The 26,919-nt window shown below is 35.2% G+C and overlaps 1 protein-coding gene across 2 annotated transcripts in view; it reads left to right on the forward strand.

Annotated features, from left to right (window-relative positions):
* Positions 1-26,919, forward strand: part of NUP58 (nucleoporin 58) — a 40,366-nt gene that overhangs the window by 4,059 nt on the left and 9,388 nt on the right. Inside the window, exons 2-13 of one of the 2 annotated variants that reach the window (XM_006738120.3) lie at positions 837-979; positions 2,299-2,334; positions 4,816-4,965; positions 5,600-5,737; positions 8,356-8,466; positions 13,237-13,261; positions 14,341-14,406; positions 14,720-14,894; positions 18,874-18,953; positions 20,976-21,094; positions 21,524-21,606; positions 25,424-25,625. In XM_006738120.3, the coding sequence (XP_006738183.1) occupies positions 837-979; positions 2,299-2,334; positions 4,816-4,965; positions 5,600-5,737; positions 8,356-8,466; positions 13,237-13,261; positions 14,341-14,406; positions 14,720-14,894; positions 18,874-18,953; positions 20,976-21,094; positions 21,524-21,606; positions 25,424-25,625 (1,328 nt within the window). The remainder of the gene's footprint in view (positions 1-836; positions 980-2,298; positions 2,335-4,815; positions 4,966-5,599; positions 5,738-8,355; positions 8,467-13,236; positions 13,262-14,340; positions 14,407-14,719; positions 14,895-18,873; positions 18,954-20,975; positions 21,095-21,523; positions 21,607-25,423; positions 25,626-26,919) is intronic. The other variant, XM_006738121.3, reaches the window with a different exon arrangement.

The following is a 26,919-nucleotide window of genomic DNA, read 5'->3' on the forward strand; positions in this document are numbered from 1 at the left end:
TTACAATCTCTCTTAACTCTCCTACACAATTTTTGGAGTGTCAAGTTGTCAAGATTTTTTGTTTATTTTTATAATTTGCTCTCCCACCTATAGATAGCAAATATGAGCCCCTGAGTTTTGATAAGAACAGTTGAAATTTGTGAACTTTGTTCACATCCCTTGTTATTATCAGCTGTTCTTTTTAAGCTTTCAAGAACTCTGAAGAGGATTTCTGCTGATGAACGAACACATAATCTGGATAGAGGGTAGTTTTGCTTTGTATTTTACTCTTGCCAGGTTATGTTTAGTCCTTTTCCCCTTCCCACACCGACCCCAGTTCTTATTGCTGTTTTGGTGGCAAGAAAACTAACTGCATCCCCCACTCCCCGCCCAACTCCATAAATATGGTGATATAGCAACAGAGAGGTGGTGAAGACAACTTAGAATAACTTTTCTATTTCTGAGTATGTTTTATTTTTCTTTATGTTATTAGTAGTTGGGGAAGAACAAATGTATTTAGAAGTGTGAACTATACATGAGTCATTCAAGAGGAAAATGATCCACATTCATAGGATTTCTCTATGGCCATTTAAAAATATGCTAGCTTTCAATAAAACTTATAAAAGTAGAATATGTGATACTTGGGATCTGAAATCTTTTGTATGTGACTTTTTTTTTAAAGAGAACAGGAAAATACTTGAATTTGGTTTGTTAAAAATAGTTAGTTCCTTTTGTATCCTATGGTGATATATTGAATACGTTAAATGAAAGAAAGTACTTAACCTTGAAGAGTTTTTATTTTTCTTAAGGAAATACTGGTTCTAGTAGACTTTGTTTTGTGTTTTTTTATAAACAAGCAACCCTTCTGTGGGGCTCAATTTTGGAACTCTTGGAAGCACTGCAACTCCTGCAACTACATCTGCTCCTTCAGGTGGTTTTGGCACCGGGCTCTTTGGATCGAAACCTACCACTGGGTTCACTCTAGGAGGAACAAATACAGGTAAGGAGGATTGTCACATTTTCAGGGAGTAGGTATGGGATATTCTTTTTCAAGTTCTGTTCTATATCTGTTCCCTTTATAGGGATGGTCTTTGGTGACAGACCTAAAAAATGGTAAATACTAAGATGAAAAAAATATATAGGGATGTGGGATTAAGGGCCAGTGATAGGCCCAACATTGGTTATGATGTATTTTAGTGTAAAGGAAAACACACATTTAGGGGTGCCTGGGTAGGTGGCTCAGTTGGTTAAGGGTCCAGCTCTTGATTTCCTCTCAGGTCATGATCTCATGGTTGCAGAATGAGCCCCTCTTTGGGCCTCAGGCTCCTCAGGGAGTCTGCTTGAGATTCTCTCTTTTCCCTATCCCCCTGTCGCGCCCCTCCCCCTCCCACACTCGAGCTGTCTTTCAAAAATAAATCTTAAAAAAAGGGAAGGAAAACACATTAAAAGAAATAAGATCTCTTTTTTTAAATAACTTTTTAAAAATATACTTGACACAAAGAAGATACACATCTCTTTAAATATAATGAATTAATTTAATTTTTATATTAGATTATATAATGCAGTGTTTAACCTTAGTGAAGATAAGCCAAGTTTACCAATTTGGACATTAATTAACTTAGCCACATATGTGGGACAGTCAGCATCCTATCTTACTATAACATTATCATTTACCTTCCTAAGAGATGTTTTAAGTTTTTGTATTATTAAAACAGTTGTTTTGATGGGAAAAGGGCAAGAGGTCAAGGTTTCTGGTAGACATTTCTATAATAAAAAGCTGTTTGTTTTTTAATACTTACAGACATTTGGTTATTATTAAGTTAAAAATATGTTTCACTGGTGCTGCTGTTTAAAAAGTTTACTTCTTTATTTACTCTTTATTCTCTACCCTCAGGGACTCTTAGTCTGTTACCACTTTTTGCATTGACCTTCCAGCTTTGACTGCAACTTTTCACAGCAATACATAGAAAATGTAAGAACTGCAGGAGTAAATATGAGAGCAGCCAGTGAGCTTCTTGAGACAACACTGTGTGCCAGTGTTTGCTTGGAGTAGCTTTTTTACTTCTTGCCTAGTGTTGTTATAAGCATTAGTTGTTTGCATTTATAAATCTTATTCCCTAATATATCAAATTATATACAGCCTGTAATATGAAAACCAGTGCTATAGGAAGAATGTTTGTTTTAGTGGTTATGGTAGAAAATACTGGTTGTTGTAGTATCACACCCTCAGGATGACTCCCAAGTCTTGCCCTTGTGATAAACTCCAAAAAATGTCATCTTCCATTGATGATTAAATTTTATTTCTCTTTTTGTCCCCAGGAATAGCAACAACTATAACTACAGGATTAACTCTGGGTAAGAATTTTTGAGGAAAGATCCCAGATCTGTGGTTTTCTACTCTTCTCTTTCTTAATATCTCACAGAGCTGGGGTATAGAAGGAAGCATGTAAGGAACCTAATATAGATCACAGACACTGACTCATCACAGAACCTTTCAGTATTGGAGTTTTTAAAAAAGTCAATGACTTTTTAATTCAGGAAAAAACCCTTAAATACAGATATGGGGGCTCCTGGGTGGCTCAGTCGTTAAGCGTCTGCCTTCGGCTCAGGTCATGGTCCCAGGGTCCTGGGATCGAGCCCCGCATCGGGCTCCCTGCTCAGCAGAGAGCCTGCTTCTCCCTCTCCCCCTGCTTGTGTTCCCTCTCTCACTGTGTCTCTCTCTGTCAAATAAATAAATAAAATCTTAAAAAAAAAAAAAATACAGATATGGTTTTTCTGTGGAGATTTATTTCACACTGAATTTTGTAGTCATTTGAATCCTTTTAGTGAAAAAAAGCAACAAACTATAGGCCAGAAGTCTTGGAATTAAACCCTGCTTGTACCTCCAAATCATTGTGAGGTTTAGGTGGTCATAGAGTATCTGGCAGCTTTTAGTTACTTATAAAAGGGGTGTATTGGACTAAAACATTTTTGGATTCCCTTCCAGCTCAAAAACATCATAGTTCTCTGTAATGATATGCCAAAGGGAATGTGAGTGGAGTAGGATGGCAGTTAATAATGTCAAAGGAAATGAATGAATGAGAGGACAGTGAGGAAACTCAGTAAAAGTTAGATTTATTAATTTAACTGACATTAAATAAAAAGTTTAAATAAACTAAAGATTGGTGGACTTTCTTCATTTGGATGCTACTCACCTGTTACCAGCAGAAGGTGTAACACATCTGTTTACTACCAGAGTTTTGGACAGGATTGGCTTCAAGGGCAAGCAGTGGATTCTCTTATTTTCTGAGATTGGAGAACCCATACAGGATTTCAAAGCACTGTACTCTGGCAGGAATTTCTCGTTGTGGTAAGGGCAATCCAAAAGTTTAATTTCTGGCAGCTGCTTCTCTCAGTGCCTTGAGGAGAAGCCAAAATGAAGGTCATTATGTATTTCTTTATTTAATATTTTTGAGCAGCTATTACTTCCTAACTCTGTGGCCTTAGGTATACATAATGCTTTGAACATTTAGTATTAGCTTTTGGTGTGGTGATGGTACTGGTGGGGAGGATGGTACTGATGATGTCAGCTGCTGAATGCATGAGCAAGGCATTCAGTGGGTTATGAGGTGAAGGTGACTGGCAGGTGTAGTAATATGTTCTTGTGTGATCTGGTAAATGCTCTAACAGATGTATGAAAGGCACCAAGGAAAGCAGAGGAAGATAAGAGTAGGAGTTTATTTGGGGTGGCAGAAAACATCATTCCTGATGGAGGAGTGGAAAGGCCCAATCATAAAGGGATCCAGGGAAATAGGAGAAGTACTTGGTTCTTGGAGTTTAGGATTCAGAAGTGGGAATGGTAGGGAGAGGGGGTGTGAGGAGCATGTGGGTGCCACGCCTTTTGACTCCAGTGTAGAGATAGTGTAGAGCTAATGGGAGCCTTTAGTCAGAGAGAATCACCGGGGTATTATTTTTTGGTGGTGTTCTCTCATTTTTAAAGTAACTGAAGTAATTCGAAGAATAGATTAAAGTTTAGAAGGACTGATAGCACAGAAACAAATTAAGAGGTTATTGTAATTGTTCTTGAGAGGGAGATGACCTGAGCTAAGGGTTTTGAGGTTGCTTGTAATCCAGGGATATTTCTGCAGTAGAATCAATAGGATTTGTGACTAATAGAATGCAGGAGAGAGAAGGAATGTCAGGGGTGATTATGGTTTCTGGCTTGAGCAACCAAGTGGACCATGGCGGGGGATTTAGGAACGTTTTTGTATAGGGAGACGAGGTGCAAAGGGAAGGGACATCCAGGTGGAACTAACCAGGGGAGACTCCAGTAGGTGTAGATTTAGACCCATATTCCCCTAGTGGAAATTCTGCAGTTGGGAAGTATGGAAGCAGGTCTGGAGCCATAGGCAGTATCATTTAAGAAGTGAACAGAGGAAGGAGATGGACAAAAGCAGATTGAAAGGTGTAGCAGGAGCTGACAGAAACACAGAAGGAAGTGGAAGCAGTAGAGAATGGTGGTTTAAATAGCCTTGGAGGGGAGGGATGTTTTTCTGCTGAGTATAAAGAAAAGGAAGGATAAATGTTGTTTTAGGTAAATCCAGGGATAGAACTGAAATTGGATTTCAATATTACCACATTGATTGGACTTTCTTTTGCTTTTTTTAAATCATAGGGTCCTCTTTTAAGTATTCACCATGATTTGGTTCCAACTTCTATATTTTCCTTTTTCATATATATCCAAATATCTTTCTATCTACAAAAGTAGGATCACAAACTTTTAGGGATCCTGATTGAAACTGGTATAATACATACACAGTTATGGTAAAATAGGATTTGTTTGTTTGTTTGACACAGGAACGCCAGCTACTACATCTACGTCTACAACAGGTTTCAGTTTAGGATTCACTAAACCTGCCGCATCTGCCACACCATTTGCTCTCCCTATTACTTCTACCTCAGCTAGTGGTCTTACTCTTTCGTCTGCTCTGACATCAACTCCAGCAGGTGAGGCAGAATGGAAAAAGTCACGTTTTATGGTTGAATTTTATTTTGTTTTTGGCTAGTGAATATAGGTATCCACCTTTATTAGATAACTTCAGTTTTGGAAAGTTTTTATTTTAATCAGTCAGCAGTTTTGACCTATAAAATTGCTGATTTGTGAAGGTCATCATTGGGCTTTAAAGCAGCAGGGGCCATCCTGGAAGCTGGTCTCTATTTACAGAGCAAAGCAGGGACAGGGTGAGAGGTAAAATGTAAAACTATTAATATCCAAGGAGCATTTTGGTGACAAGGAAGGATAAAGAGTTTGCCTAAACCTTGCCTGTCTTTTGAAGGCGAAGTTGGTGTCCTGGGTTGAAAACTATTACTGTCTGGAATCAGTTACCTGATACCATTCTAGTATTACCCAAGACTCTTATTTCTGTCACTAGCTTTTGCTTTAAGGTACTATTTGTCTTTATTCTTAAGTATATATAATTTTATCTTTAGTGAGTAATTTTTCCTAAGAGTGAATTTTATCATGGACATGAGGGGTTTTTTTTTGTTGTTTTTTTTTTGGTTTTTTTGGAAATGTTTTGCATTTTCTCTGGTGTTCTTAGAAATGTTTCCTTGTGAAGCCTTACGATTTCACTTTTTATAGCATCTACAGGATTTACCCTAAATAATTTGGGTGGAACAACAGCCACAACTACCACTGCATCAACAAGCCTTTCCTTAGGGGGAGCCTTAGCTGGTTTGGGAGGGTCGCTTTTCCAGAGTTCAAATACAGCGACATCAGGTAATTGATGATACTCATTTTCCAAAATAGTAAATATTTATATTTAAATTTACTTTATATTTTGACCTTTTGAACAGACCACTTTGTCTCTTTAACCTGTATGTTTTTTGTTTAGTATGAAAACTGAATTATAAAATACTGTTTTTCATACATAATTGGACATCTTAGCCATATTGTAGAAATAAATTTTTCTGTTTCTCAGTATTGACTGACTAGATAAAGAAGCAAAGAAGGGCCTGTTTAAGGAGCCTGTAAACTATTCTAGAGAAACTTATCTTTTTAATAAATGCCAGTTGCATAGTTTTGGATCATTTAGTATCTAAGTTAATTGTAAAACAACTTGACCTTTTAAGCCCTGGTTTTAAGCATGGCTTTCCATTACAGACATCAGGAAAGGGTTGGCATGCTTTGAAGACAACATTTTAGAACACAAGTATTAAATTTATTATAGTCAGGCAAAATACTAAAGTACCAATTCACTTGGCAGAGAATACTTAATATTTTTTATCTTGGATTGATTTTTCATTACATGCTTATTTTGAAATTAGCCTCATGTTAAGGATTCTATGGATGTTTTGAATATTGGGAATGAATAATAGAGGAAACATACTATATATAATGTAATAAAATGTAAGAGTGAGAAAAGCTTTCCTCTGACTTGAAAACATTGTATGATTATCTCAAATAGCAATATCACATCAAGAATTTCTCTTTAACAATTTATGAGTTAGGAAAAACATGTTTTTCAACATTGAAACATGTTGAAATCACAGAATTTCCAATAATACGTATGTTCATTTATAATGGCTATTTAATTTCAGAAGTTTTACTGAACACCTATAGGTGTCTAATATTTGGTTGTGTGGGAAAGATGAAGGAGTATGACCTGGTGTTTTCTATTAAACGGTTCTTTCATGTACTCTATTCAGATACTAAATTTAATGAAGAAACTCTTGGTCAGTGGGAGGGGAAAAAAGGAGATGGTGAAGATCATCTGTAAAAATTTGTAGCATTTAAGTTTGCGTTGATCTTTCAAATACTTATCTTTGTCACTATTGTCTAACCTTGTGGGTATTCAAAATGTCTCCTAATAACCAAATCACTGGATGACTATAACATACATTCTTTGCAGGATAAGTATTTAAACATCTCTCCCAAAAATTCCTATGAGAGCAAAACACAAAAATAGCAGAAAGGGGAGGTGGAGGATTGTTCTTGTGTCTCGCTAATGAGTTTTTAGGCCTGTTCTAATTTTTGCTAGGCTCTAGACACACGTCAGTGCCTGATTTATGGTTATGCTAACCTAAAGATGCCATTGATTTTTTTAAAAAAAATGGACCTTTATTTAGCTATATTTTTTGTCGCACATTGTCAGTATTTAAATCCGGTTTTCAGTTATCCCATGCTCTTATCCAGTACATCCTACTGTTTCCTCTGTTTCTAAAGTAAATAGTGTCTGTCCAAAAAGAACCACAGTTGTGTCAGCTTGGGAATGCATGGACTTAGATGATTTACCAATGCACGTCTTTTTAAAATTGAGCTACGTGATTCACAAGCATACATTAATGACTTAGGAGTAACTATAGTTTAGTCCCTTCAGTTCCTTTTGTCAGTGAGGTAGAATTTAAATAAATGAAGTCTACTTCTTTCATTAAAGTTTTGTTAAGAAAACGTAGGAGTATAAAATTTTGATGATGTTTGAACTGTAAGGCTTCCAACTCTCAGTTCTTTAAATTTCATTAATAGTAAAACTATTTGCTTTATGTTATATTGAAATCTTATAAATCATTAGTAGATTATTTTATTTATTTATTTGTTTATCTGTCACCAGCTTTATTGAGATATAATTGAGAAGTAAAATTGTAAGATACTTAAAGTGTAGAGCATGATGATTTCATATATACGTGCACAATGTAAATTCCCATCAAGTTAATTAACACATCCAATATTAGATTATTTTAAAAGTATACAATTCCAAAGCATGACTGGAAGACAAGAAGTATTCACCTGAAAATACACAAACTAAAACTGCTTTTTTAGGAGGGTTTAAAAAAACAATAAGTAGTATGTTCACATTTTTGAATTAACAGATACGCTCTGATGTTTTTAGTAAAGAAAAATTGATAGACCCATAAATACAGAGAACTGATGGTTGCCAGAAAGGGTAGGGAGGACAGGCAAAATGGGTGAAGGGGAAGGGGGTGGTACAGGCTTCCAGTTATGGAATGAGTAGGTCACTGGGATGAAAGATATAGCCTAGGTAATATAATCAATGTTATTATAATAAGGTTGTATGGTGACAGATGGGGTAGTGACACTTGTGAACATAGCATAATGTGTAGACTTGTCAAATCACTGTTGTACACTAATGTGACATTGTGTGGTGACATTGTGTGTCAACTACACTTTAAAAAATGACCTAAAAAGTAAAGAAGTTAAAATTACGTCATCCAAACTACATATACCATTGCCTCACTCCAGACTTATTCTTTGTTATTTACTTAAGAATGAAGAAAACGGGATCCAACTTAAAAGCATTTGAGAGCTTTGGTCATTAAGGGAAAATCATTATAAAGACTTTCAGTGAACTTTGTAAATTATATTTGGCTTATTTGTAGGACTTGGACAGAATGCTTTAGGCTTGACTTTGGGAACCACAGCAGCTACTTCAACTGCAGGCAATGAAGGTCTTGGTGGTATAGATTTTAGTAGCTCATCAGATAAAAAGAGTAAGTAATGTTATATTCTAACAGTAACTTAAATTCCTATGTCAGGAAGATTTTTAGTTATATATTTAGTAGTAAAGTTTTTACTTTTAAATTTGTTTGCTTTATATTTCACAAATTTTGTGTGTATTGTGTGTTTAAGATTTTTTTTGTAAAAAACAGTTTTGTATGTGCTTATGTCTTATGTAGCTATCTTAATGTGTGTATTAATATATATTCTTAAGTTGCGATCATGCACACATATAGGGTATACAAGTTGACCCTTGAACAACATGCTTTGAACTGTTTAGGTCCACTTATATGTGGACTTTTTCCAATAAATAACAGTGGAGTACTATAAATGTGTTTTCCTTATGGTTTTCCTAAAACATTTTCTTTTCTCTATCTTATTTTATTGTAAGAATGCAGTATATAGTACATATACCAAGTGTGTGTTAATTGACTTTATATTATCAGTACAATTTCTGGTCAACAGTAAGCTATTAGTAAAGATTTTGGGGAATCAAAAATTATGCACGAATTTTCAACTGCCTGGGGGGTTGGGACCCCTAATCCCTGCATTGTTCAAAGGTCAACTGTATTGCTTTGTAATCTGCTCTTTCTCGTGTATTATATCACAAGTATTTGTCAGTTCAGTAATTCTTTTAGGGGTATTCTACTGTTGCTTAATATCAGCATTATGAATTGATATATCATTAATCAACCATTATTCTATTGTTAGTGTTTGTTTTCAGTTCATTTATTCTAGGAAGTAGAAGCTCAACATATTGAGCATCTTTATAGAAAGAGGCAAAATAGGGCGCCTGGGTGGCTCAGATGGTTGAGCGTCTGCCTTCGGCTCAGGTCATGATCTCAGGGTCCTGGGAGCGAGTCCCGCATCGGGCGGGAGCCTGCTTCTCCCTCTGCCTTTCTCTCTCGCTCTGTCTCTCATGAATAAAAAAAAAAAAAAAGAAAGAGGCAAAATAGTATTGTAGTTTCAGGGTATAGACTTGAGCTGAAATCATCTGGTTTCAAATCCCTCCAGCTATTTACAAGCTCTGTGACCTTATTCAAGTTATTTATCCCTCTGTGCGTTAGTTTCTTTATGTAAAGTGGGGGAAAATAATAGTACCTACTTGACAGTGTTGGTCTGAGGATTACTATTTATAAGACTTCAGCAGAGCCAGGCACATAGTAGATGCTGTCTAGGTGTTTGCTTTTATTATAAATTTTCATTCATATTTTTGGTTATTTTTTCAAGACAAATAACTAGAAACTGAATCATTGGCTTAAAGAAAGGGACAGTTTTGGAGACCCTTGGTATATATTGTGAAATCACTTTTCAGAAAGGTTTTACCAATCTATTTCCCACCAGCCAGTATGAAAATGCCCTTCTCGCTGTGTTCTTGCCATGTTGAATATTCTTTTTAAAAATTGCCAGTCTAGATTCATTTTGAAAAGTGTTTTAGGGACGCCTGGGTGCCTCAGTCGGTTAAGTGTCTGCCCTTAGCTCAGGTCATGATCCCAGTATCCTGGAATCGAGTCCCACAGGGAGTGGGAGCCTGTTTCTTCTCTCTCTGCCGCTCCCCCTGCTTGTGCTCTCTCTCTCTCTGGCAAATAAAATCTTAAAAAAAAAAAAAGTGTTTTAGTTTTGTTGTCCCTGTGCATGAGTTTTTGTTTTGCCTTGCAATGTCTCTTATGCCTCTGGAGAAAGCATGTTTCAGTAGGGTATATATATGCATATTGCATTGAACCCCTCTGAAGAACTTAGAATGAGGTAATAGATGAAGATGTAAAATATGCCGTGTCCATATATCTATGTAAGAATTTTTTTTTTTGGACATGGTTTTTATTATATAGAGATATTATTCTAGGGTGAAGTACTGTTTTAAAAGTTGGCTATCCTAAAATCCTTTTAAACTTAGAAAATTTGGGATTATTTTTATTTGAATGAAAATTGACTGATTTTTAAACATAGGGGTCTATCTCTTGTTTTTACTTAGTTTTCTTTGTAGCAACTTCAAAATTAGAAAAATTATCTTAGATGTTTTAGCAGCTTATTTTTTTACTCAGCTGGAGCAGTTTGGTACCCTCCAACTACTTTGATTTTAATTATGAAACTGTTTCTCTATTTATTGTAATTGCTTTTAGGTTCTATGTGAAAGAGCTGATTGAGGCAAACGAGTAAGAGAAATATAAGGAGTTAATCTCTCCTCCTTTTACCCCCCGCCTTCCCCCATTGTCTTCCTCTCATGTTATACCTTAGAGTTGAACAAAAGGAATATGTAGAATAAATATACATGACCTGATGTACCACATCAGTTCCATTTAACCTGCTATACATGTCAAGGGATTCTTTTTTTAATGTGAAGGATTTCTCTGTTTCTCTAGTAGCTATATCAGTTAGCCTGGACCTACAGTATTGGGTTTAATAGATGAAGAGTGGTAGGAAACAATGTTCTGTAAGTGGGGGCAGCATAGAGCAAGATCTAGAGATGAGGATGATCTTTACTCTTTTGAAGAACTGCTAGAAGACTGGCGAGCTACAGCAGGGGAAGATCAGATTCCAGACGTCATAAAGGGAAGGGCCGTGTGTGCCACTTTAAGGAGTTTTGTAATTACATGGAGGACAGTTGAGACCTGCTAGGGTTTTGATGTGGATAATGTGACATGAGATACGTTTTTATTTATTTATTTTTTAAGATTATTTATTTACTTATTTATTCATGAGAGTCAGAGACAGAGTGGCAGAAGCAGAGGGAGAAACAGGCTCCCCACTGAGCAGGGAGCCCGACGCGGGACTTGATCCCAGGACCCCGGGATCACGACCTGAGCTGAAGGCAGACGCTTAACCATCTGAGCCGCCCACGTGCTCTGAGATACATTTTTGAAGAAGAGCATTCTGGCAGCCATGTGGAAGATAATGTGCAGGAGGGCAAGAACAGTTACAGAGTGCTATTAGGGAGCTTTTATAGCAGTCCACAGGTATTACAGATGCAAAGCTAGATAGACTAGTCAGGGCCCACAGTAGACTAAAAACAGGCCTAAGTTTTATGTACACAGGTTTGTCTGTATAAACTTCTGTGAATATAATAAAAATGGAATATCAAGGAAAGAGCAAAATAGTACATTAATGAATAAAAAAGTTGAACTGTTTGGAAAAAAAATTAAATTCCTACTTTATATTACTGTGTCTCATCCAATCAAAGACCCCCATCTGTAGAACATGGGTACCAATTTCAGAAATGTTAAACTATGAAAGAGAAAGATCTTAGAATCAGTGAAATACAAAATATGGAAAAATAAATTACAGTTAGATTAAAGAGGTAAACAAAAGAAACCCCATGGACAAAGGCAAAAGGTAAATGACAAATTGGAAGAAAAATACTTGATTTCTAGATGCTTATTTTTTCACATTTTAACCTCTGAAATTGAGATGTGTCTTAAAATTAGGGTCTGATTTTAGAAATAGACACATGAAATATATATATGAGACAAAGAATTAATATGCATAATGTTGAAATAGCTCTTAGAAGTCAGTGAGAAACATACCTCAAAGATGTACAAATAGCCTGAATAGGCCATTCACTAAAGGAGAAATGTACTTGTCTAATTAACATTTGAAATGTTTTACTTAGTACTGTCAGAAATATGAATTTAGATTATAATGAAGTGGCATTTTTCACCTATATACTGGCAGTGATTGTTTTAAAAAAATGTTCATTGTTGTTGAGGGTGTGGTGGAAAAAGTACTCTTACTCATAGTAGGTGGGAAGATAAAGTGGAACAATTGTTTTAAAGGATCAGTTTGATGTCAGAGGCGTTCCCTGATGTAATCTTTGACCTATAAATTCCTCTTTTTTTGGAATACAAATAAAGTCATGCACAAGTATTTGGAGATAAAGACATTGACTATAGCAGCATTGTTTATATAGTGAATGCTCATACGTTAAGAAGAGGGTTGGACATAAAGGTTCTGATACAGCTATGTCATCAGTATTCTGTGGTCATTTAAAATCATGTTACGTGACTTGGAAAAGACTTAATTACAACATGCTGAGAAAATATGTTAGCATAACTTATAATCATCCTGATTGCTTTTAAAAATGTGTGTGTAAGTGCAGAAATAGGTTATAAGAGGAACCATTAAGGTTCTCTGGTGGGATGAAGTTTTGTGTGTTCCTGTATTTTCTTAATTAAGCAGGTCTTATTTTGTAGTGTGAAATAAATTTTGGAAAAGGAGAAAGGGAGTCACTGCATTTTGCTGACGGAAAATTTTTCTTTTCTACTTTTAGACATAATACTGTTAATGATAACCACTAAATAGGTGTTAGTGAGAAAGTAGTTGATATATCTGCGCACATTAATAACTTCATCTTTAAAAAAAATTGCTGCTTTTGTAAAATATTTAGAGACGTCCAGGTAATCTGACATATTTTAGTATTCTAAACTGCTAGTCCCTAAGAAAGCATCAAGTAAAACTCTCAGGAGTTAAACTGCGCTAAGCAAGAATCTTTTTCATGGAAGATAGTTGAAAGAGGAAGATTCTTGCCCTTAAAGAAATAGATACAAATCAGCTACATAACTGTCTGTTTATATGTACACAAACATGTCTCCATAACATGTTTTGTTTGGAGTTTATGACAACTCATGACCTCACATGATGTATAAGAGGCAGTCTAAAAAATGCTTAGCAGTTTCTTTTTATACCCTAGTTTGTGTTAAATTAAAACTTGAATTTGGAATACATTGTTAAATGACCTGTTCTTACATGAAGCTTCTTGAATTTTCTAGGTGATAAAACAGGAACAAGACCAGAGTAAGTTTGCAATTTTTAATTGAAGAATTTTATTTGTTAATTTATAGGCAAGTGGTATCGTTGGAAGTAAATGAAACCATATAGGCATTTAGAAGAAAAATTCTTTGAATCAGTTTTTGTCTAAAATAAAATAATAAACATATGCAAAGATTTTGGAAGGTCAAATCTTTAATTTTTAATTATTAGGAAAATTTATAACCAATTCTTTCTAGAATGCTTTATGCTCAATTTTACATATATATACCTTTTATATGTAAATTACTATACCAGTACCATTTATTTTCTTATGATGAAGAGGGAGAAAAGCCTCCATATACATCATATATGTTTGAAGATCACTATTTTTACTACTACTTGTATTTTCTCACCTAATTTGTATTACATTAAATAAAACATTTGTAAATAAATGATCGAGTTCATGCCTCCAAAACATCTTGTGTATATTTTAGCCCTATTACATAAATGAGAAAGCTGGAAGAGATTGAGGTTTGCTTAGGGTTATATCAAGGAAGTAGTAGCAGATGTGTGACTGAAATTTAACTCATAATTACATTACAGCATGCCAAATTTCACCTATTCCTATCCTCATTAAGTGTTTATGATTCCCTTAGCCTATTCCTAGTTTTTATTTTGTTGAAGAACAAATTGAAATTATTAAAATATAGTGAGCATCTCATTATGAGAAGTTTTGTAGACTTTCTTTAATGAATGCTTTAATATTTTTGAACTGAATAAAAGGTCAGTCAGAATTTTTGAGCCAGGGGAAGTTACTTCAATATTTAATCTGTTGTATTTTCTAATTTTTTTCTTAAACATTTGGTCAGATGCATTTATGTGTACTTAACGATAGATGCCAGTCTTTTTAGAAAAGAAATCTCCCTGTCAGATGAAGTGGTAAAGTTACTTTAAAGGTCAGGAAACTTACGGTTTTTTATAAAGAGATTTGAAATCAACCATGAAAGCTATAAATGGGCAATATTTGCTTTATTTCCTCCGCTTTAACACATACTTTAGTGGAACTCAGCTGTTAGCTTTTTATAATCTCAATGGCTTTAATACATCTGTGGCATTTTTCTTAGGGATAGTAAAGCACTGAAGGATGAAAATCTACCTCCTGTCATCTGCCAGGATGTTGAAAATCTCCAGTAAGTGTGTAAAATATAATTAGATAAATCATGTTGAAGAATGTTAGAATAAATTTTAGGGGGAACATCTCTTCTTCCTCTTAAACATTTTAACTTGGGTAAAAATTTTAATATTTTTATAAACGGAGAGAAAGCAGAATAATAGGAATTAAAATTTTTTTACTGTCATTCTGAAAACATGTGAACTGTAGATGAATTTTTAATATTTCCTTCTTAAAACACTAGGACTCTGACCAACCTGTTGTAAATGTACTTTCTTCCTGTAGGAAACCAAAAGTGTATTTTTTTAAGTCAGTTTTATATATCTTCTTAGGAAATTTGTGAAGGAACAAAAGCAGGTACAAGAAGAAATTAGTAGAATGTCTTCAAAAGCCATGCTTAAAGTACAAGAAGATATTAAAGCTCTGAAGCAGCTTCTGTCACTGGCTGCCAGTGGATTACAGAGAAACACCCTCAATATTGACAAGTTGAAAATAGAAACTGCTCAGGTAAACTAAATTACAGTCATTTTATTGTAGGGTTTTGTTTTGTTTTATGTAAGTGGAAATCATTCTTTTATAGACTATAAGACTTGATACAGATACACTATAAGAAAACCATATGGCTTGTGTACTTTTAAGCTGCTTTAATAATAATAGTTACTAGTTTGTATTGAGTGCTTGCTATTTATGAGGCAGTATTTTAAGCAGTTTATATTTATTAGTCCAGTTTAGTTTTCATGACAGATCTATGAGGTAGGCACTCTTATCTTATCTATATAAATAAGAAAATGGACAGAGAGCTTTGTTAATAAATGGAAGACCTTGGATTCAGACCCTGGTAATCCAACTCTAGAGGTGATACTCTTAACTAGTTTGCTTCCTAAGAGTGCCTGCTGGCTAAATTGCTATATTATACAAGCTGGGCAGAAAAATATGTTTTTAAAAATCTGTCAGCGATAAAATAATAACTATATCATGCTTTATAAATAATTCTGATGACTTGCTAGTCTTATGTCTTAGTTAAAAATGTTAATGAGGCTCATGTTTTTTGTCACTCATGTGTACTTGTTTTTTGTTTCTATGGTATAATATATATAAAATATATAGTACATAGTTCTTATCTACATTGTTGGGGAAGATTGATGGTAGATGATTTGTTTTATATTTCACAGTTATAAAATATGCTTGATCTGATTGTGGCAGTCTAGAAATCTTTCCCTAGAGTTTTCCCTCATCTATTAATGAACTTTATGTGATATGCCTTTTTTTTTTTTTTAAAGATTTTATTTATTTATTTGAGAGAAAGACTGAGATAGAGCATGAGAGGAGGGAGGGTCAGAGGGAGAAGCAGACTCCCTGCTGAGCAGGGAGCCCGATGTGGGACTCGATCCCAGGACTCCAGGATCATGACCTGAGCCGAAGGCAGTCGCTTAACCAACTGAGCCACCCAGGCGCCCGTGATATGCCTTTTTAAAGATTTATTTATTTTAGAGCAAACGAGAGAGAAAGGTGTACGCTTACCAGCAGGAGGGGCAGAGAGAGAGGGGGAGAGAATCTGCAGCAGACTCCATACTCAGCAGGGCGCCCAATGTGGGGCTTAATCTCATGATAAGTGTGCCACCCAGATGCCCCTGTTATATGCCTTTTTAAAACATGGGCTTATCAGAGTGCTATGCTCTTCATAAAGTGATAATAATTTAAGTAAAAATTTTAAAGGTGCTCATATATCCCTTTTTATTGAAATATGATTTATATATAAAACTATATTAGCTTTAGGTGTGCAGTGTAATGATTCAATATTTGTATATATTGCAAAATGACCACAACAAATCTGGTTAACATCTACCACCATACTTAAAAAAATTTTTCCCCTTGAGATGAGAACTTTCATGATCTACCCTCTTAGCAACTTGCAAATATACAATACATTATTATTAACTATAGTCACCATGCTGTACATTAAATCCCCAGGACTTATTTGATTTAAAATTGGAAGTTTGTATGTGCTTATGTGTCCTCAAGTCAACTATTAGAGAATACTTTGTGATATTTTTAATAAAAATGTATTACTAAAGTAGCTATTCTAAACTATGATGTTTAAAAGGAATTCAAAGCCTTTATTGTCTGCTTTCAGATTTCCTGGTTGCCTACAAACTCTTTAGTTAAATATGATTAAGATATTCTCCCATGTTTTTTTTCCACTTATTGTTCTGTATACATCATCAGATATGTATGTATCATCTTTCTAGGAGGAAGGAAATGTTAGTTACACTTTTAGACAGTGGAGAATGTTTAGACTCCGATTAAACATTACATGAAATTATAAATTTCATATGTGAAATATATGAAATTATATAAATTATATGGGAAGGGTCATTAGCACAGTAGTAGAGGAAGCAAACTTAGGAAAAAGAGAAATGAATGCTATAATGGGATCCATTGTAACTCTAGCACTGGATGATTCCATTCATAAATATTTATAGAATACCTTTTATGTATCAGACTTGTTAATAGTCTTTCAGAGATAAAGACCCAACCCCAAAGATACTAAAAGACTAGTGGTGTAAATGAAATAATAAAAGATTGGGTAGAGTATAAAGGTGGCAAATGAAGAAGAGGATGAGTCAAAGTGTCCGTAAGGAAAAAGTCATCTAAGTCGAGTTTAGAAAATTTTTTAGGTGATATCAAAGAAATTTGATATAAGATTCTTATTTCTAATTCAGGAATTATTGCTCTACTACAGTTTAGTGAATTATCAGTTGAGAAAATATTCTGACTCCCTTAGTGAAGTAGTTATCAGTCTTCTTTAACCCTTAAACCTTTTCTTCAAAGAAAGCCTTTTTGGGAAATGCAGGCAATTCTGAGGAGCAGTGTTGTGATTGACCAGAATCTTATGAAAGCAAAATCTCTTAAATCCTTCATTTTTTGGTTACATAACTCAAGAGTTTAAATAAGAAAGGAATTTAAATCTCTTCTTTTTGGGTAGGGCAGGTGCCAATGGTTTGTTGAGGTTACATGCAGTCAGTGAGCATTTTTAAGGATCTGTTATACACAGAGCACTTCAACAGAAGTGTTTGGGGTCAAAAGACTTAAAATATACTAGGGAGAATGAGTTAAATCAGTTGGGTAACATGTTCCAGGTACAAGGTATGATAGAGGCACAAAGAACTCAAGTGGGCACTTTTATCATCTGTCCAGAGTAGGATACCTTTGTGCTGAATCCTGAACATAATGAGTGTTCACCAGGCTGGTAGAAAGAATACCAAGCAGAGGCATGGAGCCGCGAAATAGGCACGTTTGAGGATCTGTAAGCAGTTAGGTATCATAGGAGCACTGATTATGAGTCTGGGCCTGGCAAGAGGTAGGCAGGGTTCAGAGTTAATAGTCCAGATCCCTCCAGGGCATTTGTCCTAAAGTGGGATAGGATGGAAGACTGAGGTGAAGAATGAAAAGGAAGTGGAAAGAACAGGTAGAGACTGTTAGAGACTTAGTTTGGCAGTAAGATGAGTGCAAGAGGTTGCTGCAGGGAATATAAAGTTAAGGTACTTTTTTTAAATAAGAACTTAAATAGAGGTTGAAAATCAGTGAGGTGATAGCAGTGTGGGATGTAAGGGGGTAGAACCAGAGTATCAGTCTTGAAAAACCACTGGCTAAAAGAGAGGAATGGCATTGAGGAACAGTAGAAGGCAATATAAGAATGGTTAGGTATGTAAGCTTTAAAATGGGGCTGCTTTGATGCAGGTCTCAGGTATCCCAGCTACATGGGTCTGGACAAGTTACCTCGTGTCCTTGTAAGTTCCCCTCTTCATTGGTATAAAGGGAGACATCACATACATTATAAGGTTGTTATTAAGGATGGACCATGTACACATAAAGCCTTTAGCTAGTGCTTGGTACATAGTAAGTTGCCAGAATGTTAACTCCTGCTGCATCAGCCTCAACATTATTATTGCTACTACCTTGCTTTTTTAAAATAGCATTTTCTGTATTTGTATATTAAAGATTTTTAAATAATAGCAGAGTCTTGCTGTAGATGAATTAACTTCATGAATTTTACAGAAGTCCATAGTTATTTTTCTTTTTTTTTAAGATTTTATTTATTTGTCAGAGAGAGAGAGAGCACAAGCAGGGGGATTGGCAGGCAGAGAGAGAAGGAGGCTCCCTGCTGAGCAAGGAGCCTGTGGTGAGGCTCGATCCTAGAACCCTGGGATCATGACCTGAGCCAAAGGCAGCCATTTAACTGACTGAGCCACCCAGGTGCCCTGAGTCCATAGTTCTTAAAATAGATCAGCAGCTCATTGTAAATTTATCATAAAATTTTTTAAAGGTGTACTTTGTCTTCTTTGGGAAGAGGTTTTAGCAACTTGTAAAGCAGGTTAAACATAGCATGTTCTCATAGCATAAGAGTGGCATTGTTTGAAGTTTCAGTCCAGAAAATTGGTATTTTTAACTGGTCTTTTTTTTCTTTAATCCCCTGATCTATTAGGAGTTAAAGAATGCTGAAATAGCTTTAAGAACCCAGAAAACACCACCTGGACTCCAACATGAAAACACAGCTCCTGCTGAGTAAGTTACTAGATTTTCTCACCATAAGAAAGCAAATCAGTACAATACACAGGCTAAGAATTTTTAGTTTACTCTGTAGCAAACCTGGGTTAATAAGCACTTAACATGTATTTCTCCATTTAATTCTCATAATAACCCTAAGAAGGCAGTTCTTACCTTCATTTTATTGAAGGGTAAGTGACAGCTAAGATCTGAGCTTTTAACCACTATTATGCAATTATAGTTTATTTGCCTGTTACGTACAGGGCCTATTCCACTATATTAAATTTTGTAGGTAGTAGAAACATATTTTTATCAATAAGGACTTTTTAATTTAAAAATAATTTTATGATCATCCCTTCCTTAAACAGGCATTCTAGAAATAGTTTAACCCTTTTACTTATTTGCATAGTTTTATTCATATAGGTAATAAGTTTTCAGGAACAGCAGTTAAGATGTAGATAAGTTAAAATTTAAAAAATCCACCTGCAGTCTCATCATGTAGGTTGTGTATTTGTGTAGTTGCCATGTGATCTCTATCTTGTTTCTTTTCTTTATATCCTTTTTTGTTGCTAGAGATAATAATAGCTAATATTTATCAGATGCTTACCATATGCCAAGCGGTATGCTTAGCACTTTACGTACTTTATCTCATTTTCCACAAAACCTTTACAGCTGTTACTATTCCATTCTTAGAGATGAGGAGCCTGAGGCATGAAGAGGTGAAGCCCTGAGCTTGTGAGTGGTATAGGTCCGTCTGATTCCTGGTCCCTCACTTTATTTTTTCTTTTAACTTTTTATTATGATATAATTTCAGGCTTATAGGGAAGTTTCAAGAATAAAACCAAGAATTCCATTGTATCTTTTATCTAGTTTCCTTACATGTTAATATTTTTACTATATTTGTTTTGTTCCCTGCTCTCTATATGTATATACATATTTTCCCCCCTGAACAGTTTGAGTTATTTGCAGACATGATGTCCTTTATGCTAAAGTACTTCAATGTGTATTCCTTAAATATAATATTCTGTTACATAGCCACAGTTCAATGATCTAAATCAGGAAATTAACAAAGACAGTAATGCTCCTCTTATCTTACTCAGATTAGCATGGTCTGTGCTTCCTCACTGGACTTCCTCTAGTATTTTATCCCTCTGTATTGTTCTCCATGCTGCCATCAGAGCTGGTTTTAAAATGGTGCATTGTGTCATTTTCCACTGCAAAAAGCTTTCATAGTTCTCCATTTCTTACAGAATAACATTCGGCAGGCTTTGCATGCTATTCAAGGTCCCTTTTATCTTTCTGGCATTCTCTAGTTAAATTTATCAGAATAGTAGTAGTATTACATGTTTTTTCTGTAAACACTATAGTGTTTTTAGATTATAAATATAAGAACCCTAAGTACTTGCTTGTAAAACCTGACTGACAATTGCACTTTTAAAAAGAAACAAAAACTTTTTACATTGAACTTATTTTAGACCTTAAGAAAATTTGAAAAATGGTAGTACAAAGAATTTCCTTATATCCCTTACCCTGCTTCCCTTAACGTTAACCACCAAGAATAGGAAATTAACATAGGTGCGATATTATTAACCAAGCTACAGAACTTACTTGAATTTTATTGACTTTGCCACTAAAGTGCTTTTTATTTTCCAGGATCCGATCTGTTTTGTACTAGTGTACTTTTCTGATTCCAGGATCCTATTCACTTTGCATTTAGTTGTTATTTCTCCTTACTCTCTCCCATTCAGTCTTTATTTGTCTTTCATGACCCTGATTCTTTTGAAGAGTATAAAGCTGTTTTGTAGATTATCCCTTAATTGGGATTTTTCATGATTAGAGTAAGGATGTGCATCTATTTTTGATACCTTGATAAACTTATTTAGTTTTTCTTTCAATAATATCTGTGCTATGTCATTAGGTCGTCAGACTAAGTCAAGGCCTACTTAAATGGGGACATATATTTATTTATTTGGTATTTTGAGTGTAAGGAAAATAATATTTTTAAAACTTTGATCTGACTTTGTAAATGTTTTTGTGTAGCTACTTCAGAATCTTGGTTCAGCAGTTTGAGGTACAGCTTCAGCAGTACAGACAGCAGATCGAAGAACTAGAAAACCATCTTGCCACTCAAGCAAATAACTCACATATAACCCCTCAAGGTAACATGCTTTCTGTGGTGATTTTTTTTTTTTTTTGATAGCACTATTTTTTGGTGAGAAAGGTTAAGGTGTCATTACATAATAGATATTCTGAATAACTACTAGTAGTTGTCTTAAGCTGCTATAAGAAAATTTCCTTAAGGCCTTGATTAGATCTTTATTCTCTGTAAGTAGAAAGTGCTTTATTATGAATTCTTACTATGCTAACCAGGACAGTAGTCTCAGGGCTTCCTCCCTTCCCCCTGATGACTAATGCAGACACCCTGCTCTCAGTGTGCTCACTGTGCTGTCTTCTCATTATTCGTGCAACTATTCATGTAGTTTTTTCCTCCTATGCTTTAAACTGTACCAAAAATTGGACTCAAGTAATAGAGAAATACCAATTGTGTTACATAGATATTTGTGTGATAATATAATTTTCTTTTATAGATTTGTCAATGGCTATGCAGAAAATTTATCAAACATTTGTAGCTTTAGCTGCACAACTTCAGTCTATTCATGAAAATGTAAAGGTAAGTTTTCATTACCAGTTCACATATCTGTATATTAGACCCAAGTGATCTATTTTTTTCCCAAAAAGATCCAAGTATTCTATGCAGTCAGCTGTTTTAACTTTTTTCAGTAGTATATTGTAAACAACTCTCTGCATTAATATGTATATTTCTTCAGCATCATGTTTAGTAGTTATATAGGATTTCATTGTATATACATGCATAGTTTCCTTAACCAGGCCTCTTTTGTTGGACATTTAGCTTGTTTCCATCTCTACCACAATAAGCAGTACTACAGAAAATAAACATTCTTAGTAGCAAAATCATTTTGCACTGCTTTAATTTTACATATGTTTTAAATACTTATTGGTCATCAAATGCTTACATTTTTCTCTTCTAAATACAGGGAGCTATTTGTGTTTATTAAATAATATAAAATAATCTGTCACTGAATATTTTGTATCTTGTGTAATGTTAGTTTTTAAAATTTAAGTGAAATGTTAAATGTAAGTATACTTTTTCCAGCTAGTGAGGCAAATATAATTAAATTCTTTTTTGGAGTTATATAGTCAGAAAAACCTTTAAAATTCAAAGTATCCAAACCTGAGTCTAAATAAATTAGTAACTGCGTAGAATACAGTTTGAGATTACCATTATTTTCATTTTTATTTTAATCTGGTGCATAGTAATAGATTTTTTAAAAAGTTAACCATTTAAATTATACCATGTTTGAAATGAGCATACTTTGGACCTTTGCTTTAATATATTTAAAATTCCAAACCAAATTTTTTAGATAATTTAGTTTTGTTTTTTTTTTTTTTTTGGAGGTAACATTTGTAACTTTAATATGACAATTTTATGTAATGAGAAAAACCATGGATTTTGACTTCTTGTTTACTGGGCGCAGTTCTATAATTCCAACATTCCATCCTTGAGACCTTTGCCTTGAATTAAGTTGATGAGAGGGCTAGAAACAGTACACATCAGTACATTGTTCATAAAACTATGCAATAGTTGGGGTTTATATTCTCCTCCTGCTTTCCCCCATTCTGGCGCCCCTGCCATAGTTTGGAACCTCCCTCGTCTTGTCCTCTACTTCAGCTCCCACATCTGTCCCCATTCTCTCCAGGGTCTCCTTCCCTTCCCTGAAACTTTCCTTCCCTGCAATTTTGCACGCTATCTCTATCCCAGTGATTTGGTTTCAGCCTGTAAAACTGTCTTTGCCATTATGCAATGAAATCAGAGAGCCTCTGCTTCACGGTTGGGTGCGGGATCAGGAGACTCCTCTGAGTCTTTGTCCAGTCTCATATGATCCAGCAATTCCACTTCTGGTATATACCCAGGAGAGTTGAAAGCAGGGTCTCAAGGAGATATTTGTACAGCCATGTTAATAGCATTATTCACAGTAGCTTGTGGTTTATATAGCAATATTCCTCATCCATGTCTGATGTCAGATAGTTCGCATGCCAGTCACAGTTAAATCTAATTTGCTGTGATCCTGGTAAATGGGAGGTAATCAACAAGTCCTCAACTCCAGCTCAGAAGCAGCACAGAAGACATTTCTGCGGCGTCCCACGAGGAAACGAAAACTAAACAGCAACTTCTTCTGCCCACGTGAAAGATGGCGCTTAGATAATTTAGTTTTAAAGAAGGAATTTTTTTCGAATTTTCTTGAAATTTATAGGTCTGTAATAAATATTACTTTAGTTTTTTTTTTGTTTTTTTTTTAAGATTTTATTTATTTATTTGAGAGAGAGAGAGAAACAGCATGAGAGGGGATAGGGTCAGAGGGAGAAGCAGGCTCCCCGCTGAGCCGGGAGCCCGATGTGGGACTTGATCCCAGGACTCCGGGATCATGACCTGAGCCGAAGGCAGTCGCTTAACCAACTGAGCCACCCAGGCGCCCATTACTTTAGTTTTTTAAAGGGCTAAAGATGATTCCCTGTTGATATTTTGAAGTCTGTGTTGTACAGATTTTTTTTTTTTCTTAATTTTTACTGTGAAAGTTTTCAGATACACACACACAAAGTAGGGCACTATTGTAATGAATGCCCAGCTACTCACCACTCAGCTTCAATCATTATCAAGATTCTGCTGCTCTTGCTTTATCAATTTTCCACACAGAGATGCTTTTTCCCCCTGGAATATTTTAAAGCAAATTCCAGACATGTCATTTGTAAGCATACATGCTTTTTCAGTGGCAGTTTCTCCTCTCTGGTTTGAAGACTACCCTTTTCAGTAACATGACCATAAAACAGTGAGACAGATTCACACAAAATCACCTCTGATCATGTTGGATAAACTTGACATGACAATTTGACCTGCTCTTTTTTTTGTAATGCACATTCCTAAGAACCAAAGGATGTTCTGTGCGCAGATGTGCTGTGTTGCCATTTATTTTCAGCTGTTTTTAGTGAGCAAACTATAGTTTTGAGATTTACTTACTTATAGAAATCTCACAAGAGGTGGTTTTTTTTTTATTTTTGTTTCTTGTGTATTGTTTTTCATGAGATAATCTGCTGAAACAGGCTTAAACTACCTGAGCCAGCCAGTCTTCACGGACATTAACAAAATTGGACATTGTATCAGTAATTATATAAATCATGGCTGAGGTCAGTTTTTTTTGTTTTTTTTTTTTTCCTTTCCTTAAACCAATTGTCTTTCAAGTCTCTAAGGCAGGTCATTATTTTCTAGTACCTGAAGTAGAACTAAAATTTATGGGCCGTCGATGCCAAACATTGCATGGGTATGTGCATATAATTGCACAGTTGCACAGAGAAAAGGGAGGATGGATTAGGGGGAGATCAATTTTAATAAAATTCATTCTTCTGATATCACATACCCTACTTCTGACTGGATTTCCCGCAGTTTTCAGTTTTTGGCAGGCCTGCTTCAATACATTGTAGAGGTAGGAAAGTTTGGAATGGAACATCAAATACTGATGTCCACACAAAAGAGGATGATAACTTTTAAATACTGTAAATAATAGATTTCTAAATGCTCTATGTGTTAAGACCAAAAAGGCTAGTCCTTACTAATTTCTGCTGAGAATGGTAGGAAATCTGAAAATTCTGCATCTCTTCAAAAAGTTGTTTGAAACTGATCCAAATTAGATTAAGCCTTTAATGAAAGTATTTAGTAATTCTGATGTGAAGTAGAATCGCTCCCGTTAATGGCCTTAATCAGGGCAGATGTTGCACTGCTTGAACCAGTCCACTTTATGACCTTGGTAATTTTCCTTTCTTAATCTGAAATTATAAGCTCACTATCCCCACCCCCCCGGTGTGGTGACACAAGCTCAACATGAGTCATTCTCACTGTGAAATAGTCAAATAATATTGATAAAGTAAAAGTTCTCTTTATACCCTCCAAGCTCTCTCTGCTAAGGTAACCTCTTATTTTAACCCGTGTCACCCAGGCCTTTTAAAGAAGGCATTTACTAGTTTTTAGCCTTTTGAATGTAAAAGTTATCAAAAGGTTGGGTGTTGGAGGGGGAAACGTGAAAAACTGGAATATTGAAAATGGAATTTTAGATATTACTTTGCTTGTTTAAAAGCTTTGCTAACTCGTTTTAAAGAGGGCGTCATGGAGCCAGAATATTTTAGGCAGTTTATTGTAAAGACATGACAAAAATAGGGAAGAAAATACTTCAGAGAGTAACAGAGCTTGCATGCATCACTTCCCACACCATGCCTCCCTTTGATTTGCACTTAAGGGCGAATGTGTAATATTGGCAGTGTCTTTCCTCTGTCTGCTTACTTATTTCCTAGTTAGATTATTCATATATTTCCAAAGTCAACAAAGAACTTATTAACTGTCTCTTTTTTCTTTTGTTTAGGTGCTAAAAGAACAGTACCTTGGCTATAGGAAAATGTTCTTGGGAGATGCTGTAGATGTGTTTGAAGCCAGGCGAGCAGAAGCCAAGAAGTGGCAGAATGCACCCAGAGTTACTACTGGACCCACCCCTTTCAGCAGCATGCCAAATGCAGCAGCCGTTGCCATGGCTGCAACACTTACACAGCAGCAACAGCCTGCTACAGGTCTGAATGCATTCAAGTTATAGCTTCTTACTGTTCAAATGCAGAACATTGATGTGCATTTTTCTAAGTCTTCCTTTTGTGTTAGCACTGAAGAAATTTCTATGAGTAGCTGTTCCAATACAATCTAAAAATTGTGATGGACACAATTATAAACATACCTGATAAAAAAATGCAGGGTAGTCTTAGCAATAATTATACATCAATTGGATATTGAATATTGTGAATTACTTAATGTTATTTGCTGTATTGCTATAAATGCCCTTTAGAACATGGTGTTTCACTACCGAATTACATTTAAGAATATTAGATTCTAAAATCGTGATTGTATCATTTATTGTTTTAAAGTCAGAGATAATCCAGCCACACATTGCATTTTTCATATATGATACTGATAGATGGTGCATTCTCGTTTCCTCATACATAGTGATTACAGAGTTACCCACATTTAGGATGAAGTACATTGTTAGGACTGAAGGTGTGTTGAAGATCACTTGGTTGTTTTTATGCATAATGACTGGAAACAGAGTACAGGTCCTCTTAACCAAATTTGGAAGAAAGTACATGCTAGAATTATTTGTACCTTTTCAGAATGAACAGAACAGTAGCAAGAGCAGGAAAAAGATGTTTTGAGATGTTCTGGATTGCACATTAAGAAGTATGAACTGGGAAGCTGGGCAGATGATGAAAATAATTGGTGAGATACTGGAAAGCAGATAATTTTAGTCCTTGGTTTAATTCCACTTCTAACAAGAGAAACATTTTTGTAGTCTAGTTCTGCAATGTGGAGTTTGGTCCTGTGTCTTTTGGAAATTATTGTCTTTACTTCTGCAGTCTCTTTTTTTGTCAGGCTTGAAGTATGACATAGAAAATATCTTAATGGATATTGATTTTTTACTTTACTCATTCATACATTTTTGAGTAATGCTTATTCCTATAACATGTGTCTTTCTGAGAGTTCCATATAGTCCAGTAGTAAATTATAGTACAAAAAGATTAAAACACAGGCATACCTAGATTGCATTCAGGCTGCCTCTACTAGGAAAGCATTCTCTGGTTTTCAGTACCGGCAGTTTAAAAATTATTCTTCACATTTGGAGATGACAGAATTGACTTACCATCAGTGAATGGCTGATGATTGGTTTATGCCAAATCGTCCACATTCCATGGCTGGACCCGTGTGAATAGTGGCTCACAGTGGCACTCTGTAGTAGTTCTCTAGCTGGCTGGAGTGTAGAATTCCATTCTCAAGTTATGGAGGGAAAAAAGTCATTATGTGGCTGATTCCTATCAAGTC

This window comes from Leptonychotes weddellii, chromosome 3 (genome assembly GCF_054177405.1).
Source record: "Leptonychotes weddellii isolate Sample4059 chromosome 3, ASM5417740v2, whole genome shotgun sequence".
In the NCBI taxonomy this organism is placed as follows: Eukaryota; Metazoa; Chordata; class Mammalia; order Carnivora; family Phocidae; genus Leptonychotes; species Leptonychotes weddellii.